The 17,484-nt window shown below is 36.0% G+C and overlaps 8 protein-coding genes across 8 annotated transcripts; 7 read left to right on the top strand and 1 right to left on the bottom strand.

The window, feature by feature from the left end:
* Positions 1 to 636: 636 nt before the first annotated feature.
* Positions 637 to 2,040, top strand: PHYBLDRAFT_172322 (hypothetical protein; the record flags this gene model as incomplete). The annotated part of the gene is made up of 1 exon (XM_018436769.1): positions 637 to 2,040. The coding sequence occupies one exon, from the start codon at positions 637 to 639 to the stop codon at positions 2,038 to 2,040; it is 1,404 nt and encodes a 467-aa protein (XP_018287729.1).
* Positions 2,041 to 3,332: 1,292 nt separating this feature from the next.
* PHYBLDRAFT_182832 (hypothetical protein) lies at positions 3,333 to 4,318 on the top strand. Its single transcript, XM_018438681.1, has 5 exons — positions 3,333 to 3,517; positions 3,606 to 3,622; positions 3,708 to 3,831; positions 3,954 to 4,059; positions 4,113 to 4,318. Exons 1-5 carry the CDS (start codon positions 3,369 to 3,371, stop codon positions 4,176 to 4,178), a joined length of 462 nt encoding a protein of 153 aa, XP_018287728.1. The 5' UTR covers positions 3,333 to 3,368; the 3' UTR covers positions 4,179 to 4,318.
* A 1,231-nt stretch (positions 4,319 to 5,549) lies between these two features.
* PHYBLDRAFT_149468 (hypothetical protein) lies at positions 5,550 to 5,989 on the top strand (the record flags this gene model as incomplete). The annotated part of the gene is made up of 3 exons (XM_018432281.1): positions 5,550 to 5,603; positions 5,786 to 5,869; positions 5,930 to 5,989. 3 exons carry the CDS (start codon positions 5,550 to 5,552, stop codon positions 5,987 to 5,989), a joined length of 198 nt encoding a protein of 65 aa, XP_018287727.1.
* Positions 5,990 to 6,495: 506 nt separating this feature from the next.
* Positions 6,496 to 8,991, top strand: PHYBLDRAFT_188341 (hypothetical protein). The gene is made up of 9 exons (XM_018439487.1): positions 6,496 to 6,561; positions 6,611 to 6,671; positions 6,864 to 7,025; positions 7,178 to 7,574; positions 7,643 to 7,829; positions 7,907 to 8,066; positions 8,130 to 8,248; positions 8,315 to 8,545; positions 8,608 to 8,991. The coding sequence occupies exons 1-9, from the start codon at positions 6,532 to 6,534 to the stop codon at positions 8,809 to 8,811; spliced, it is 1,551 nt and encodes a 516-aa protein (XP_018287726.1). The 5' UTR covers positions 6,496 to 6,531; the 3' UTR covers positions 8,812 to 8,991.
* Positions 8,992 to 8,999: 8 nt separating this feature from the next.
* On the top strand, positions 9,000 to 10,642 carry PHYBLDRAFT_159828 (hypothetical protein). Its single transcript, XM_018434068.1, has 7 exons — positions 9,000 to 9,126; positions 9,184 to 9,390; positions 9,447 to 9,580; positions 9,715 to 9,923; positions 9,990 to 10,088; positions 10,161 to 10,325; positions 10,389 to 10,642. Exons 1-7 carry the CDS (start codon positions 9,071 to 9,073, stop codon positions 10,491 to 10,493), a joined length of 975 nt encoding a protein of 324 aa, XP_018287725.1. The 5' UTR covers positions 9,000 to 9,070; the 3' UTR covers positions 10,494 to 10,642.
* PHYBLDRAFT_178065 (hypothetical protein) lies at positions 10,634 to 13,962 on the top strand. Its single transcript, XM_018437950.1, has 16 exons — positions 10,634 to 10,648; positions 10,718 to 10,886; positions 10,946 to 10,993; positions 11,050 to 11,201; positions 11,268 to 11,376; positions 11,434 to 11,620; positions 11,686 to 11,785; positions 11,864 to 11,983; positions 12,040 to 12,144; positions 12,333 to 12,455; positions 12,507 to 12,656; positions 12,727 to 12,807; positions 12,865 to 13,012; positions 13,081 to 13,130; positions 13,182 to 13,529; positions 13,623 to 13,962. Exons 2-16 carry the CDS (start codon positions 10,757 to 10,759, stop codon positions 13,881 to 13,883), a joined length of 2,112 nt encoding a protein of 703 aa, XP_018287724.1. The 5' UTR covers positions 10,634 to 10,648; positions 10,718 to 10,756; the 3' UTR covers positions 13,884 to 13,962.
* An 85-nt stretch (positions 13,963 to 14,047) lies between these two features.
* PHYBLDRAFT_66098 (hypothetical protein) lies at positions 14,048 to 15,077 on the top strand (the record flags this gene model as incomplete). The annotated part of the gene is made up of 5 exons (XM_018441583.1): positions 14,048 to 14,135; positions 14,207 to 14,516; positions 14,562 to 14,676; positions 14,757 to 14,942; positions 14,994 to 15,077. 5 exons carry the CDS (start codon positions 14,048 to 14,050, stop codon positions 15,075 to 15,077), a joined length of 783 nt encoding a protein of 260 aa, XP_018287723.1.
* A 66-nt stretch (positions 15,078 to 15,143) lies between these two features.
* Positions 15,144 to 16,314, bottom strand: PHYBLDRAFT_156158 (hypothetical protein; the record flags this gene model as incomplete). Its single annotated transcript, XM_018433469.1, has 5 exons — positions 15,144 to 15,329; positions 15,385 to 15,464; positions 15,523 to 15,891; positions 15,964 to 16,151; positions 16,202 to 16,314. The coding sequence occupies 5 exons, from the start codon at positions 16,312 to 16,314 to the stop codon at positions 15,144 to 15,146; spliced, it is 936 nt and encodes a 311-aa protein (XP_018287722.1).
* Positions 16,315 to 17,484: the final 1,170 nt, after the last annotated feature.

Here is a 17,484-nt window from a genome sequence, read left to right as displayed (position 1 = left end):
GGCTTAAGGAGGTGTTACCATGGGACAGTAGAGGTTGTAAAATGTTACACTTACATCAATGGGCTTTGTAGAATATTTGAAAACGAGTTTCTGTTTTATGTATACCATAAGCTTAGAATCATGGCCATTAGGACTTGTTCCCGCCAAACTTTATAATGACTATTATCTCTGAGTTCAATATAGTATTAAACCTGCGACAATCGTTACTTGTAAGCCTCTCAAAAAGCAGTTATTAATTAAACCATTGGGCTTCTGATTTTATTGTATTTGGTTTTTCTTTGCATTCTTTTTTTTAAAAAAAGAAAAACTGCAATATATAAGTGCAATATATTATAGCATATTTACTGGGAAAAGACACCTATTTCAATATAACAAAAGCCAAAGTACAATTCTACTGTAGGTTGTATTTGAGTTTTTTTTAATAAGACATCAAATAATTATTCAGCATACTCCGACATAATACATGTCCTCAACATCTTGTTTCCAAGCCTTTAAATCTTATCTCAAGCCTCTAAGGATTTAAGATATATATATGTATAAGTATCATTGCTACCTATAAAAAAAAGTATTGTTTTCCTAGTTAAACATTACCAAGCAGTACTCCCTTTCTAAGATCTGTTTGTTTATATTTATACAATGGGTCTACAAAGGTTACAATTCCTTTTATATGTTTCATTATTGGCTTTTATACCAAAATGTTATGCCCCACCGATACAGCAAGAGATCAATCAGCTACTTAGTAGTTTGCCCATCGTTTCAATCCTGCGAACTATTCTGCTTGGCTACATGACACATGTCGTAACTCTTCGACCTAGAACTGGGATAACCGAGTTGTCTACAAATTATCGACGTTTCATGGCACTGATATACCCTTCCGGCGGTATTGGTCTGGCAGTTGGATCTGTGTATAAAGCATTCTATGGGGATAGAATACTCGGTATCACTCAATACCAATCCTTGTTAAAAGATTACGAGAAAGAAAGCAAGTCTAAAGAAGTCACGACAAAGGAAAACAGTACTCAAGATTCAACCAAGGGAGATTTATCTGATCAATCGTTTTCGGCAGACACCTCTACTCCAGAATTCAAGGAAGAAAAAGACAAGGGCACTAAAGTGACTGAATACTACAAGCGCCATTTAGATACTGTTCGTCTAAGAGATCGACTAGTGAAGGATATGAAGACAAGTTCTATACATACTGGAAAAGAAGATAATGCGGCCTACTTGGCAGCTTTCTTACATGTAATTGGCCGTGAAAAAGCAAAGAAAACAAAGCACTGTATTTTAAATGGCTCGTTAATCATCGGTTTTGACTATGGCAATAAGTTTGAGTCTAGCGGTACCCAATGCCTTACCGAGGAAATAATTACCAATGGACCAGGTGCAATTTGTGAATATCAAAGGAGGATAGAGCCAATAGACGCCCGTTACATGACAGCAGATATGATAGATCAACTCGACACAGTTCATAATACAGACGAAACCTCATACGTTGAAATATTTGTTACGATTGGCCAGTTGTTCTATACGACAATCGAATGCATGGATATAGATGGGGACAGATGGGCCAAGCTTATTATCATTGTATACACTGCAATGTCAATTCTTCAGACATTTTCTCTCATTGTCCTACACAAGCAAACAACGGCTTTTAGTATCAAAGACGACAAGAATGATGAGGAAGAGGACATAGTTAAAGAGGATGGTCTTAGCTTAACGGAAGAAGATAGAGAAAGCGTGAGTGAAGATAATGGCACGCTTAAGCTTGATGACATACAAGTATCTGCTCTTTCGACGTTTCTGGGAATGATAGTATCATTAATTATTGGTGTGTGGGCCAACTATAACAGTCATAGTACAGTAGAATGGCTTGTAATAGCGTGGATCCTCAGTCCTCTTCCACTTGCTACGTTTTTTATCTTTTGCGTTTTGTTTAACTTCAACGGAGAAACCAAATGGGCTAACGCTCTCGTTAGTATCTTCTTGATCAGCTCAACCGGGTGTCTCATTGCTGCTACGATTATCGGATATTTGCCCTGAATAAATAAGATTATAGTTTATCTTCTATTTTGACTCTTTTTATTATTATTATTATTATTAATTTATACACACACATACTTGTTACAAGAAAAAAAGGGCTATTTTATAATAAACGAATACCTAATTGTCTAAAGATTTGAGCTTTTGATAAATACTGTAATGATTTACATTATTCATTGGTGTACGGATTGATGTCGAGTTTTGTAGCTATTTTCAAGTTATCTTGAAATTATAGATCAAATAAATGGTCAAGTAAATGTCCTTGTCATTATTGAATATATTGAGCCAGTACAGACTATAAGCTATTGATAATTATAAAAAGAATAAAGCAATTTATTAATTTTATTATTAAAGAAGCAAAGGTAGTTATATCTGCTATATGTTATGTCCTTTTGGATATACCACCCGCTTGATAAGACCACCCTTTATTACGGAATCAAATAAGTCTTGGAACCTTTCTGAGTATTGCTCAGTTTCGTATAGTGTGGATCTTTATAGAGGACGAGTTACCTAATATCTCTTTTAATCAATAATTTTAAACAAATTTTCCCTCCCCCTTTTTTCCTTTTCTTTAATGGATTTTGTAGTGTCTTTAAAGCTGCGTTCGTTTTTATAAAGAATTGCAATTCAATTGAAATATTAATAACTAATAAAAACAAGATAGGATATAATATGATTTTTTTTTATTTTTTGAAAGAGAAAAAAAAACAGCTATAATTTAGGAAAGGCATAAAAGACGGTAATTTTTCCAAAAATTGACTATATTTGCTTTGTCATGCCGCTCAGAATTATAATGGTTCCTTTGTTTTACTCAAATTACCGTGTTTTGTCTATAATACATGGTGATGTAATACACATCAATTTCAAGGCTTACAATGCATATCCTTCTTTAGATCCTAGAACCATACTCCTTGTTCTAGAAAATAAAGTAAAATGAAAAAGAGTGATATATACACAAATCAATGATATTATTAGTATATCAAAGTCCGGAACAATTTAGGTCGACAAAGAACTGAAAGCAAATAGTATAAGAAAGAAAATAACAGCAATCAATTAATCAATTGATATAACTCATCAGAGTACTAACATCTACCCTCTTGTCTAACCTAACTTAAACAAGACTTTGGTCATCCCTTGACTTCCTCACTTCTGCACTGTATTCACCCTGAACTTTTTGTAACCATGGTGGCATTTTCACGTGGTTGAAACCCAGATAGCGCGTCTAAAATTTCCCCACACTATTTCTCCCCCCTCCCCCCACCACCTTATAAAGCCCACATGTTCCTTTTGTTGCCCTTTTCTTTAGTCTCAAGGTCCATTCTCTTCTCATGTCCGAAAAAGCAAACTCCCCACTCATTGCCGACCTCATGTTGCCAGAACTACAGCGCCAGCTGACAGAAGATCCTTCTCTCTGGCCTAATGTTAAAGGTCTCTTCGTCATTACTGTGACAAGAAAAAAGACTTCAGAGGCAGTTTGGTAAGAAACAAGATAAAATAAAAGAGAAGAAAATGGTTGGCAAAAAATAATAAGAGTACAAAAATAAACAAGCATTGCGTTGCTTTAGGTATCTTTTGTTCCAGGGTAATTTTCTATATATCTATAAAAATAAAACGATACTACCTGAGAAAGCCAAATTTACATTTCTTTTGCTTTTGATTTATTAAAGGTAACGAGGTTGAGCCTGTGATTACTTCAGATGAAGCAAATGCCCGCAAATCTGTAAAGGGCAAGGTCCGAACCGTAAAAATTCAAATCGAGGACCATAACCTGTTGAACTTTATCACTGGAGGGTAGGTTCAAGTGTTTCTTATTCATGCTACTGATAATCTATTTATTTTATTGTACATATATATATATATATATATATATATATATATATTGGATTTAATTTTGTGTGGAAAACAAAATATAGTATGTCTGGTGTCAAGGCCTACATGTCTGGTAAGATTAAGGTCCGAGGTGATTTGATATTGGCCCAAAGATTGGAAGAAGTATTCGAGAAGGCTGGCGGAAGAGATGTAAGGAATCTATGATCACTACACTAGTGCAATACTAATAATATTGATAATAGCGTGCCTTGGAATTCATCAAGAAGAACGAAAAAATCTTGGTGATATCAGGAAAATCCAAGCTATAATATTTTATAAGAACATTTTACGAGAAAGCCAAAGATGCGTAAAAAAAAAGGACAAAACTTTGTGGATAAAGTGTATTAAAGAAAAACAGGGTCTTGTTTTATATAACATATACGGGGACCAAATTTGAATTAACGAGTGTATATATTTACTCATTACCTGGCTTGTGCCTTGCCTTATATACCATTTTATGATTTTCTGCATGTTTGAAGCAGTGTATACTTGTTATATAGCTTATAGACATTGTTAGTATTATAAATATACTTTTGAATTTGGGAATATAATGCTGGCTATGCTATGCTATGCTATATATATTTATATAGTAGTCAAACAGACACCACCTTTTTACTTTTATTTTGGCACACAGACACTTTTTCTCTACAGCTCAAAATCTTTATGTTTTGATAGAATTATATGGTGAAAAGTACATTAAGATTACTTGTTTTATCAGGTCTACATGATTTATCATTATGTACCATTCTATATTTCGAAATAATGATCAGACTGTGAGCATGAGTCGTAGTGGAGAGCAATCCACCCTTTAAAAGCTTACATTTTTCTTACTTAAACTTTATAAGCTACCTATAGAATTTCAAACAAAAAAAAGTGCCAGGAATAAGCAAAAGAAAGGCATGATACATTGTATAAAGTTGGTCTTTATAACGATACAAATATACATACCGAGAAACTAATATTAAGAAAATTAGACGATGGATTTTTTTTAAAAAAAAAAAACAAATTCTGCTAAAGATTTTTGGGGTTTTATGAGATATATATCTATATTGCTGAGAAAATGTACTGCAGGTTAAATGCTCTAGGGGTTACCGTAATGAAAGCAATATTTATGGTTCCAGCAAGAGTAAGCCATATTTTAATGATGACTACGTAAATTCAAAGAGTCGGTCCTCCAAAAACATAAATCTGGAGTACACGAAATATGCCTTTGAAATAGTCTTTTTGTCAATTGAAGCTTTTATTGTTTTTTTCTTTCTTTCTTTATAATAGATAATATTGATAATAATATATAAGCTATAAGGTGTGTATATGCTTGATATATGATGACTTTCTGGTGCATTTTTTTTGTATTGGAAACTTGTATGCGACCATTCACACATACATATCAAACTACGGAAGGAAACACAGGAAGATTATTCAAGCATATATTATTCTTTCAAGTCATTGGATCAATAGATGTTGTCAAAACTCTGAATAGATTATATACAGCCAAGTCATATGTGACGACACATAGCATCGTTAAATACAGTATCTCGATCCAATGGATGACAAAACAGAAGTTTGTCGGATGTCATACTGGCCGTAGTGGGACAAATCTCTTATTTGCAGATTAAGTGTGTAGTTTCTACCGAAAAAAAATGGGTGTAAATGCGGAAGCACCCGGTGTAGGATTCCTTAAGAATGTTGCTGCGGTGCATTTATACAACAGGACACACGTATTCTTTAATAGTGTTGTTATGAATGTCAGTAACTGTCAATAGGTTCAGCAAGAACTATAAAATATACAGCTGTTTCGTAAATCTCAGATTTGTCTTTAATCCTACAGTTCCTATCTTATAAAGCACATCTTTTATACTTTCCACTTTATCTCAAGCTCATCCAGGATACAGGGGCAATGCTAGATGAAATGTTGTACAGCAAAGCCTCCTTTAGTCACACAGCCATCCGCAGTGCAGTTGTAAATAGACATGGGCTCACGAGCCACAATCTGAGCCAACATGATGTCTTCTGTACATAGTCTACTCCTTCTACTCCTCATGTCGATGAGAAGGAAAAAAAAATAGGGCGCTCATCCTAGCCTTGTTTAATTTAACTAATAACCAATTTGGCTATCTAGCATTTAATATAAGCAGGGCAATAATTATTCTTAAAAATCATAAAAGTAATAATTATCAAATTTGTACCAATATAAACAAGAGTATTATGGTCATCTTTATCCAAAATGCCTTTACATGATCATCTATATCCTTATTTTATCTGTCTTTGTTTTTGATATACCTTTTGACAAATTTTGCTTGGATTATAACTTACTTTACCAGTATAATAATAATAATAATGAAAATAATTTTATCTGATTGCATTGTTAATCAATTTGTCGATACATACATACCTCTTTATATTATTTTGCATGTATTTTATTGCGCGGGTTTCTCTTTTTATGCGTTTGCAGAAAATGGGTTATTCATGATTGAACCAGTAAGGAGTGTCTTCCTTCACAGCAGACTCCGCGATATCACAGAACTCCGACATCGAGACCAGTCACCCCATCTTGTCTTCTCCTCTCTTTCGCTTCTTCATTGCCTTCTTCCCCTCTTAGTGTCTACAATACCTAATAACATCATGGCCTCCGAAAGTGAAGATGACTTTATGGTAATATATAACCTTTTGATGGTCTAACTTCTAAGAATATGTTGTGCAGCTTGAAGACAGCAGAGATTACAGCGACATGGACGAGTCTGGTTTTGCCAGTTCTATGAGTGGTAAGGGTAAGCATCGTTCTCCGGTTATCTTCTATGTCTACCAGAATCTTCACAGACTATATTTTATCTATTTTAAGCAAATCCAAAAGACTAATCCACTTTATCTAGCTAGTTAAAGTTTTGACATTGTATGATTAAAGTGTCCATCTGCTTAACTCGCGGACTGACATTACCCTCCGCTGGGCATTATAGACAATGAAGATTATGCAGACGAAGAAGACGACGTGGCCTTTGACGGCGTCTTTGCTGATAAGCAGCGCAAAAAGGCTTATGAAGTCGAATATAGTGTACAAAATAGTATCAGTCTTCAAAAAATGCAAGATCAAGAAGTGTCACAGGTGGCGACCATTCTGGGTGAGAATCATAACCTCTATTTTTTTCTAAACCAGGCAGTCATTTTATGTTTCTGGTCTTATTTTCGAAATGAATGCAGCTAACCAGTTTCATAAAAAATATAATTGATTTCTGTATATTTTTACTTTACTTTATTATATTCTATTTTATAGGTCTTCCAACCAAAGATTCTACGATGTTGCTGCGCTATTTTAGATGGAATAAGGAAAGATTATTTGAACGTTACATGGACAACCCTGAAAAGGTTCTACAGCTCGCAGGCGTAGCAGAAAATGCGAAGCAAGGAAGTAGTGCGCTGATACTTGCCAAGAATATACCTGGAAAAGGAAAATTCATGTGTGAGATTTGCTGTGACGACGATCCAGAGATGGAGACCGTAGCAATTGCATGCGGACATCGATTCTGTAGAACCTGTTATGCTCATTACCTTACACAAAAAATTCGGGAAGAAGGCGAGAGCAGGAGAGTGGAGTGTCCTCAAGACAAATGTAATGTGATTGTGGATGAAGTCACTGTAGAAATATTGGTGGACGACAAAACATTTTCAAAGTAAGGAAGCGTGTTGTAATATATACATATACATATGATTGAATGGCAGACTAATGCGTTGACTATAGATACCGCGAGCTATTAAACAGAACTTTTGTTGATGACAGCGATCACTTGAGATGGTGTCCTGCCCCCGACTGTGAATATGCTATTGAATGCAACATACCTAGCACTTCTTTAACATCTGTGGTTCCTACTGTACAATGTACATGTGGATTGGTGTTTTGTTTTGGGTGTGGCTTGGCTGACCATCAGGTAAGCCATTGACTGGATGAGCTACTCTGAATACTTATTTTAGTGTGGAGTAGCCTTGTATCTGTGTTTTAGTAAAGAAGTGGATGAAGAAGTGTGAGGATGATTCTGAGACAGCAAACTGGATCTCAGCACATACTAAAGAATGTCCAAGATGCCACTCGACAATCGAAAAAAATGGTGGATGCAACCATATGACGTGTAGAAAGTGCCGCCATGAGTTTTGCTGGGTGTGCATGGGTAAAGTTTGAGGTCAGGAAAAAACTTGAGATGGTATGTACTTACACACTACTGACTCATTAGGTCCATGGTCCGAACACGGTACTTCATGGTATACATGTAATCGTTTCGATGAAAGAAGTAGCTCAGAAGCAAGAGACAGTCAAACCCAGTCAAGAGCAAGCCTGGAGAGATATCTCCATGTAAGGATTCTTTGTGTGTGATTTGACGTCTTGTGGTTAATGTAATGTATCTTTGGGTTTGAATAGTACTACAACCGATTCGCAAATCACGAACAATCAGCTAAATTGGACCAAGATTTATATCAGAAGACAGAATCAAAGATGGAGGAGATGCAACAAACAAGCGACCTTTCATGGATTGAGGTTCAATTCTTGAAAAAGGCTGTTGATGTTACTGTCCAGTCCAGAACAACCTTAAAATGGACTTATGCGTTCGCTTTCTATATGACAAAGACAAATGAGACGGAACTGTTTGAGGTAAGGCGAATCTTCTTTTTATTAAAGGCCAAGGCAAATTATTGACAGTTTTATTCAAAAAGGATCATCAAAGAGACCTTGAAATGGCCACGGAACAGCTTTCGGAACTACTTGAGAAACCACTGGAGCGTGAAAGGATTGCTGAGCTGCGACAGGCTGTCTTAGATAAGAGCGTTTATGTAAAGCTACGACGAGAAATCCTTTTGGAAGACACAGCAAAGGGTCTCTTGGAAGGACGATGGAACTTTTTTGTGGATCTTAAATAGATCACCAAAATACACATATATATTATTTTTTTTTCTTCTTTCATTTCATTTTTCCTTTCCCGACAGAGATGATTTTCTGGAGACTTGTCTTCGAAGGTCGTGACTCTGTTTTTAGCTTCTTTATTTTTTGACTTCTTCCTCCTTTACCCCCTGAAATCATATGAAGCATTTTTCAAAAGTAGTAATACTTTTTGCCAACCAGGCTAGAAACACCACAAGCCACACATTACCAAGACCTATAATTATTCAGCAACGCTTAATGAGTGAAGTAGTTAAAAAAACCAGAAGCATTCCTGTATACTTGAAGAAACGCGGGTACATTCACCATCGATTATAATTAAAGCTTAATGGCTAAAAAAATCATCTTTCTAGCATTCCACCCTCGGAGCAGAATATACCTCAAGAAACAACAGTTATTGAGAGCTTGGACGCAACATCCAGTATAACTACCATTAAAAGAAAAGATTCTTATACCGAATTCTTAAATACGCTTCCCACACTCCAGCATCCAAGTACCTACAGAGTAGAATGTGTTTCTACTTCGTTAGATACGAACCGACTCATGTGTGAACTTTTCTCGTAAGAAACAGATAGGCAATTTTTGAATATTCTACTTAACAAGAATTGTAATTTAGAAAGAGTACGATGTTTGGACTCGACATGGAGTGGGCACCCACATTTGTTAAAGGAAGAGGAGAAAACAAAACTGCGTTGGTTCAGATATGTGATGCAAAGTCTATTTTATTAATTCAATTATCCCAAACAAAAGGTAAAAAGAAAAAGAAAATAAGAAAATAAGAAGAAGTGAACTATAGTACTATTGTGTACTATTGTGTACCTTTTTTTTTGAGTTTGTTATTTACTCACCTAATTTGAATTTATTATTATTGCCATCACCAATAGAGATTCCTATTGAATTAGGCAGTTTCTTAAAGTCAAGGACAAAGCTTAAAGCCGGTGTAAATATTCGTAATGATGGAAGGAAACTACTCAGAGACTATGGTGTGTTTACAAACGGGCTGGTGGAGCTGGATGTAATGGCGTCCACAAGTCAATCTCCAAAACTGGATATCACCCATCGCAGATCCCTTCAAGCACTTACCGGGATGTTTGTAAGTTAATTGATTATATAATTGTAGTCGCTAAGGAACGTATATTAACGTAAAATGGGTCACTAGCTTGGTCAACACATGCCAAAGGGAAAAGTTCGTATGAGTAGGTGGGATCAACGTGTATTAACACCTATACAACAACGTTATGCTGCTAATGATGCTTATGTAAGTAATCTAAAAAAAAGCCTATATCAATAAACAAAAAAAGCTGTTACTAATCATCGAATTTATTAAAAGGCTTCATACAAAATCTATGAAATATTGTCTGGTTTACATGAGAAGCTTCCCAGAAAAGTGAAATTGGATATATGTCACTTAGAAGATGAAATGAAAGATTTCCAACCACAAAAGAGAGCTAGATTAAGCAATACATACACATATAATGACAAACAGAGTATCAAGGTAAGTCAAGACTTTTATGATTTTATAAAATAATAATGATATTGGGTTCAAAAACAACTCTAGAAACCTTACGAAAAAGGTCAACCTTTAGAACCTCGTAAAACACTTTCCCCAAGGTCTACTACTACTATAGTTAAAAAGGCCGAATCCAAACAAGACAGTGTATAAACAACTTGTCTTTTGTATAGTTCCTTATTTATTTTTTCTTTTTAAAAATATTTCTGTTATCAACCAATCTTTCTTCTTTAAGTTCTTTTGTCTTACTGCTTCTTATAATTCTGCAATCAAAACATAAACGCACCTTTCAATAAACACATATATCTGTAAAGTCATGATAAACCATAAGCAAGTTGATCCACTAACAAGTCACGCCTCGCCCTTTTTGCAAAAAGACGTTTGTAATTAAGCCCACTTCTTTCCTGCACTACATCATGGCTGATCTGGCAACAGCACCACCCATCTATACTCTCGAAGAAAAAGAGTACCCGTCACCATATTACCCAATTCGCACGGATTATAAGAGCTTTCATAGTCACCGTACACCAATTGTCATTGATAATGGTACGTACAGATTTACAACCCATGCTTAGATGGACTGACTATTGAACTTTTTGTATTAGGATCCTATCAATGTCGAGCCGGTTGGGCCTCTGAAGACAAGCCCTCGTGTAAGATGCTCTATTATATTATTTCACAAGGCACATATTTACCTTGTACCTGGTAGTGATATTTGATAATGTCGTGTCAAAATACAAGGATCGCAAGACCAATAAGACCATGATAGCCGTGGGAATGGACACCTATGCTGATCCAGCAGGGCGCTCAAATGCCCGCTCACCATTCGATTCTAATGTTGTTTCTGATTTGGACCGCATGGTAAGTATACAATATTTGTTAAGGTAAAAAAAAACGAATGAAAAAAAGACTTATAAGGATAAATAGGAAACCATCTTGGACTATATCTTTATTACGCTTGGAATCAAAGATTCTCGTATAGACCACTCTATTGTTATAACAGAGCCTGTCTGTAACCCACAACATAGCCGCAGACGTATGGAGCTACACGTACTATAACCTTTGTAATATTTAATTAACTTTTATTATTTAGAAATGTCTGAGCTTTTGTTCGAATCTTATGGTATCCCGTCCGTCACATATGGCATTGACTCTCTCTTTAGCTATCACGCCAACGGAGGTAGTCAAGATGAAGGTGGAATAGTTATCTCGGCTGGCCATACTGCAACACATGTAATTCCAACACTCCATGGCAAAGGATTATTAGAGCGCACCAAGCGGTAATAGAACGAACATTTTGTGTACTGGCGTATTAGGCTTATTGTATTATTTTTTTTTTGCCTAGTATTTCATATGGTGGTACTCAATCAACCGACTATATGCTGAAACTTATGCAGCTAAAATACCCCACATTTCCAACCAAGATGACAAGTAGTCAGGCACAAGTAAGTAGTTAAATTTTATTATTAATAAGATTAGCAACAATAAAACATTGAATCAGATGGACTTACATATGAATAAAGGAATTAGTCCAAGAACAATGCTATGTTGCAAAGGACTACCAACAGACATTAAGAGAGATTGAAGATCGGTCTACTTTTGCCAAAATCGATCGCATTGTTCAGTTTCCATTTACAGCGCCGGTAATAGAGAAAAAAAACAAGATATAGATTTCAGTTGGGTAACATATACGATGTAGGTCGTTGAAGAGAAAACGGAAGAAGAACTGGCAAGACAGGCTGCGAAAAAAGAAGAAAATGCAAAGAGACTCCGAGAGGCAGCAGCAAGATCAAGATTGGAGAAGGTATGACAGTTGTGCTAATTTACGAATATGCTAATTGTGACTTTGGAGTAGCTTGTCAAAAGGGAACAAGAGTTCGAAGCATTTACTCTCTTGAAGAACCAAAAAGGATCACTGAAGAAAGCTGAATGGCTGGTAGGTTATAATTTCAAAAGAATTTTGGGGTGTATTTTCTTAACGTTTTAAAATAGACACAACTCAAAGAGTCCGGCTTTAAAGATGAAGCAGATCTTGATGAGACCATTAAACAGGTCGATATTCAAATTCAGCGTGCACGCAACAAAGAGTTGGGTATTGACGATAATGAAGAAAAGGTTAGTAAGCTGGTTTGTTACTCAAAAACTATATTAAAATATTAAGCACAGGACCCTCCTCCAACTACTCTGATCGACATCCCAGACGAAGAGCTTTCGGAGGCAGATAAAAAGGAAAAACGAAAACAGAGATTATTAAAAGCTAGTTATGATGCCAGAAAGCGTGCTAAAAAAGCAAAGGAAGAAGCCAAAGCACAAGAAGTAAGATACAGAAAATAAGCACATATATATATAAAAAATAGACAATATTCTGACATGGTCTACGACACAGGAAGAGCAAGCACGACTTGAAGAAGAAGAACGTAGACGCAATCCCGGGAACTGGATCAAGGGTGTCAAGGATAAGAGAGAGGTTAGAATATATTGAAAAGACAATCTAACAAGCAAACTAATTATTTTTATGATTTAGAAAGTAATTGATAGAATCAAAAAGAGAAAACGTCTGGCAATGGAGCTGGCTGACAGAAGAAGTCGAGCATCCCAAATGCGTATGCGCTCAATTGCTAATCTGGCAAGCGATAGCCCTTCACCTAAGCGGCGTCGAAAAGGACAGGAAGGTAAATTGTTGATCCCAAAGTGTGAGGACGAGTCTTCAGTATCTCAAGTATAAAATGGATAAAATTAGAGGACACATTTGGTGCTGATGATGATGATTGGATGATCTATCGTGAAATTGTGAGTTTGTATTTTGGTTGTACTTGGAAATATACTCAACCCATGCTTTAGAATCGGGAGGATGAATCAGACGACGAAGAAGAAGACCTATCGTTATTAAACCAGTACGAATCAATGTTACTGGAATTTGACCCAGATTTCAAGCCTGAAGACTCTTATGAAGCACGCTCGTCTGCTACTAACACACTCATGCATCTTCTTGCACGCGGTGTCTACCCACCTTTTGATCCTGCAGATGTTGGTCAATCACATCAACTTCATGTCAATATCGAACGAGTCAGAGTTCCAGAAGTTCTCTTTCAACCAAGCATAATTGGCCTTGATCAGGCCGGTCTTGTAGAGACAGTTAATGATGTTGTAAAGACATTTGATTCTGAACAAAAGGCCAAAGTGATGAAGGTAAGACAGGTTGTAATACATGTACAGTTGTAAATAGATCTCTTTATATAACTGCATTTATTTTTATACTTTATTGGGGGTTTTAATTCTTAGCACATATTCCTTACCGGTGGTTTCAGCCGTTTACCTGGAATATCAGAACGTATTGAAGGATCAATGCAGTCTATTTTTCCGGCAAATACTGCTATTCAAGTGAAGCGTGCTAAGGATCCTCTTTTGGATGCCTGGAAAGGTGCTGCCATGGTTGCCCTGGATGAAAAATTCAAGAACATAAGAGTCAGCAAAAAGGAGTATGAGGAGTACGGTGGTGAATACATCAAAGAACATGGATTGGGAAACATTTTTAGATCTTAATCACACACACGCACACACATCCTTCTTTTAAACATAAGATTAAATACTTTTATTTTTTTATTTTTTTTTTACAAAAAGCAAATCAAAGCGATTTTGCATTCAGGCGGTCACATACAGCCCTCCTCTTTTGGAGACCATCGTGAAAGCTCTTTTTTTTTCTTTCAATGCAGAATCCAAAATCTGCTTTTTTCTCTATAGAATCTCTGTTTTCACATTCTCATCAGAATTTATGCCAGTCATTTTGTGTAGACCGTGAGCAGCCTTAGTTACAGGGGGGATTTTTTTATATATATTAAAGCTAATAATAATGGTTTTTTTTTTAGAATCAGTGCTTGTATTAGTACCCAATCCATCAGATCCCCATCAACTCATCCGCCTAAATCACGTTTCATTCGACTTTGATTGCCGAATAAATTATGGAAGAATATTCTGTTATGACTGTCGGACTGTTGAAGCCATTCAGGATCGTGTTCTGACAAATCAAGTGGGAGCAATCCAACTACTAATCGGAGGTTGTTTGAGAGCTAGCAAGACAGACAAGTTACCACTTCCAGGCGCACCAATCGAGTTGAGAATAGAACTGGATATTAATAACTATTTGAGACGTACGAGCAGGATCCCAAGCATGTCATGGTATGATAATTGAGAAAAAGAATACAATACCTAATAACACAATAGGGCGCGTATGATGTGGACAGTTGCGTCGCGGGCCGACCTTGTTGCATTTACGGGTGTTTATTTCTCGGTTCTTGGCGGTGCTTATAGCTCCCTTGGAAAGACCAACAGCTTTTTTGTGAGTTATTTTTCTCCTTTATTTATTAAGAAGAACAAGAGAAAGGTACCCGAAACCAATAATCATTGTTTGGATCACAGGCCCACAAGGCAAAAACACTGGCTTTACAGCAGATCAGACTAGCACAATGGTTAAAAGATCCAATTTTGGAATGCAAATGTTGGTTATACTACGCAGAAGATCTCTTGCAACTTGGGAAATTCAAACGAGCAACGGAAATCATTAGACGACAGACAGCCTACGCTGAGATTTTAAATGATGGAATTGTAAGCACATTACTTTTATTGGTCTATGCTGACTATGTATATTTTTAATAGCTATTGAATATGTGCCAGTCTGTGTATGCGAAGAAGGAGATGGCTCTGTTGACAAGACAGGTAAAAACTAAGAAAATGAAGTGAATTATATGTGAAGCAGAAGTCTGTGTAATTGAATATGTATCCTTTTTTTATGCTATACAGAGGAAATTAGATTAGTTTGCTGACATCGAGACCCCAGTGGGTTTCTAGATGGTCAATGATGGCAGGGATACTCGAGAGTGTATTAAACGTCTTGCGTTCTGCATTGCACATGATATCTTCAAACATGTACATAAGGTGATGGTGAAATATATGGAGATTTGTCCCATATCCTAGAGCAAGTTTGACATAGTTCTAAACGACATAACATCAGAATCGAAGTTTATATTGTATATCATTTCTCTCTCACCTCTACACACTCCCAGGGTGTATAATCATGACCTGCAAAGAATGCTGGGTTCTTCAAAAGCCCTCTAGCAGACATTACACCTTTGATAATATGTTAGATACTGTATTTTCAGAACAATAGAAAAAATAGTTATCTTACCATCCACACCAGTCTTCTCGTACATCTCTTCTGCGTCGGCCAAAGAAAATATACTTCCATTTGCTACCACTGGAACACTTACGGACTCCTTAACAAGTTTTACACCTTCAAAGTTGACAGGTTCTGTGGATTTTTGTTTCCTTGTGCGACCGTGAACTGTCAAAAAGTCTACACCTACAGCCTCTGCTCGCTTTACAAATTCGTATGTTTCCTTGAGATCTTGGTGAACTCTAATTTTGATACTGCAAGGTGTGTCCATGCGTGCCTTGACAGTCCGTATCATATCTCGAACTGCCTCAGGATCTGACATCAAATGAGCGCCAATCCGTTCCTGAACAGCCCATTTTTGAGGACATCCACAGTTGATGTCTGTTTATAAATTAATCAAAGAGATCAAATGAACCCTTTACGTACATATATATATATATATATTGTACATACCTATACCACCAACGTACGGTGCCACCAATTCTGCTGCTGCCGCTAGGTCTGGTCCATTATTGGCTGCAAACTGAACTACAACTGGATTGTCATTGGCATTGGTTGAAAAATCGGATTCGCGAGCAAATTCAGAGTTTTTAAACACATCAGCAATGATCATTGGTGTATATGAGATGTTGACATTGTATCTGTTTTTATTCATGAGCTCATAGTTGATGTGTTGGATCGCAAGTCTTACTTCAATACCAGCTCTCTAAAAGGTAGCTTGCTGTATCGCACCATTGGCGCACAGATATTCACCCGCTCATTCTCGGCAAACACCTCGAGTACATTTTTCTTCTTGTGGAGCATAATGATAAACTATAGGAAAATGAGTATCACAAAAAATGAGGTACCTCTTTAATGATAGAGCTAGCTGGCTAAGGAAAAGAAGTCACGATTGGATGCAACCACATATATTTCCTTTTTTTGTGCTGTTTGATAAAGGTAAAAACTATCCGATTATACTCCCGTAAAAAGATCAAAGTATTGGATACTACAAGGAATTAAAACCTGTCTGATATAAATTGGACTTGATTTATTACAACAGACTTAAATACATAACATTTCGTTAAGACACCTGTACTTTTTATTTACTTTGGCAAGATTATATAAAGAAACGCTTATCTTAGGGAACCGACGTTTCGATTTTGCTAGACCACCCAGATGAGACTTGTTATGCAAAGTCTAGCAATTTTATCTGGTCCCTAATGATCAATAATTATTATTATAACAAAGTTAGTATAAGTTTGCACCCTCTCTAATTTAAGACCGTATAATTTATCTAACCAAGTACAGAAAGTGTAATATTAACTATATATTTTTACATATACATCTGTATGTCACTGGCATACTACTTCAAAATGTTATACACTAACAGGAAATGCCGACTCACATCTCGGAAGCGTCGTGTCCTTAATATTGCTGGCATCCCTTGTGTATTGGGTACATACACTCACAGTATTTGATTCCTAAGAAGATTTTACAAAATACTAGCAACCTACATTATTTTATTTCATTTTCTTTAAACAAATACTTTGATCTTTTTTCCTATAAAATCTTACAGCTTCTAAATTGTTGTTTTTTTTTTTTTTTAAAAAAAAAAAATAAAGAAATAATTTCTGTTTATGGTAAAGTTTTATGCACGGTCCACGTCAACGGAATTAAAAACTCAGCGTCGGTCTTTTTTTTTTTTGGCATATAAAATAATGCATAAGCTGGTGCGTACAGGCTATGCATCTCTTTTCTCTTTTCCTACCCATAGGCATAGGCATAGGCATAGGCATAAACTTTAGTGATTAGATATATATATATAGACTGATAGATATCTTTGGGAGGAATTTACTATATATGTGAATCAATATCTTAGATGTAATAATTAGGTAGTGGTTGATAATAAATTAATAAACTATATAAATTAGATGTACATATTTAGTAGTATAGAATGCAATATAATACTAATTGATGGGGGTATATATCAGC

Source organism: Phycomyces blakesleeanus (genome assembly GCF_001638985.1).
Source record: "Phycomyces blakesleeanus NRRL 1555(-) unplaced genomic scaffold PHYBLscaffold_21, whole genome shotgun sequence".
NCBI classification, from domain to species: domain Eukaryota; kingdom Fungi; phylum Mucoromycota; class Mucoromycetes; order Mucorales; family Phycomycetaceae; genus Phycomyces; species Phycomyces blakesleeanus.
This window is presented reverse-complemented; position numbering and strand designations above follow the sequence as displayed.

Coding starts and splice junctions, on each gene's coding strand:
- PHYBLDRAFT_182832 (XM_018438681.1), top strand. CDS start 3,369: ATGTCCGAAAAAGCAAACTCCCCACTCATTGCCGACCTCATGTTGCCA. Junction 3,832..3,953: donor TTGAACTTTATCACTGGAGG/GTAGGTTCAAGT, acceptor AACAAAATATAG/TATGTCTGGTGTCAAGGCCT. Junction 4,060..4,112: donor AGAAGGCTGGCGGAAGAGAT/GTAAGGAATCTA, acceptor TATTGATAATAG/CGTGCCTTGGAATTCATCAA.
- PHYBLDRAFT_159828 (XM_018434068.1), top strand. CDS start 9,071: ATGAGTGAAGTAGTTAAAAAAACCAGAAGCATTCCTGTATACTTGAAG. Junction 9,391..9,446: donor CTCATGTGTGAACTTTTCTC/GTAAGAAACAGA, acceptor ATTGTAATTTAG/AAAGAGTACGATGTTTGGAC. Junction 10,089..10,160: donor ATGCTGCTAATGATGCTTAT/GTAAGTAATCTA, acceptor ATTTATTAAAAG/GCTTCATACAAAATCTATGA.
- PHYBLDRAFT_178065 (XM_018437950.1), top strand. CDS start 10,757: ATGGCTGATCTGGCAACAGCACCACCCATCTATACTCTCGAAGAAAAA. Junction 10,994..11,049: donor CTCTGAAGACAAGCCCTCGT/GTAAGATGCTCT, acceptor TGTACCTGGTAG/TGATATTTGATAATGTCGTG. Junction 11,984..12,039: donor AGTTTCCATTTACAGCGCCG/GTAATAGAGAAA, acceptor TATACGATGTAG/GTCGTTGAAGAGAAAACGGA.
- PHYBLDRAFT_188341 (XM_018439487.1), top strand. CDS start 6,532: ATGGCCTCCGAAAGTGAAGATGACTTTATG. Junction 7,026..7,177: donor ACAGGTGGCGACCATTCTGG/GTGAGAATCATA, acceptor TCTATTTTATAG/GTCTTCCAACCAAAGATTCT. Junction 8,067..8,129: donor GTTTTGCTGGGTGTGCATGG/GTAAAGTTTGAG, acceptor CTGACTCATTAG/GTCCATGGTCCGAACACGGT.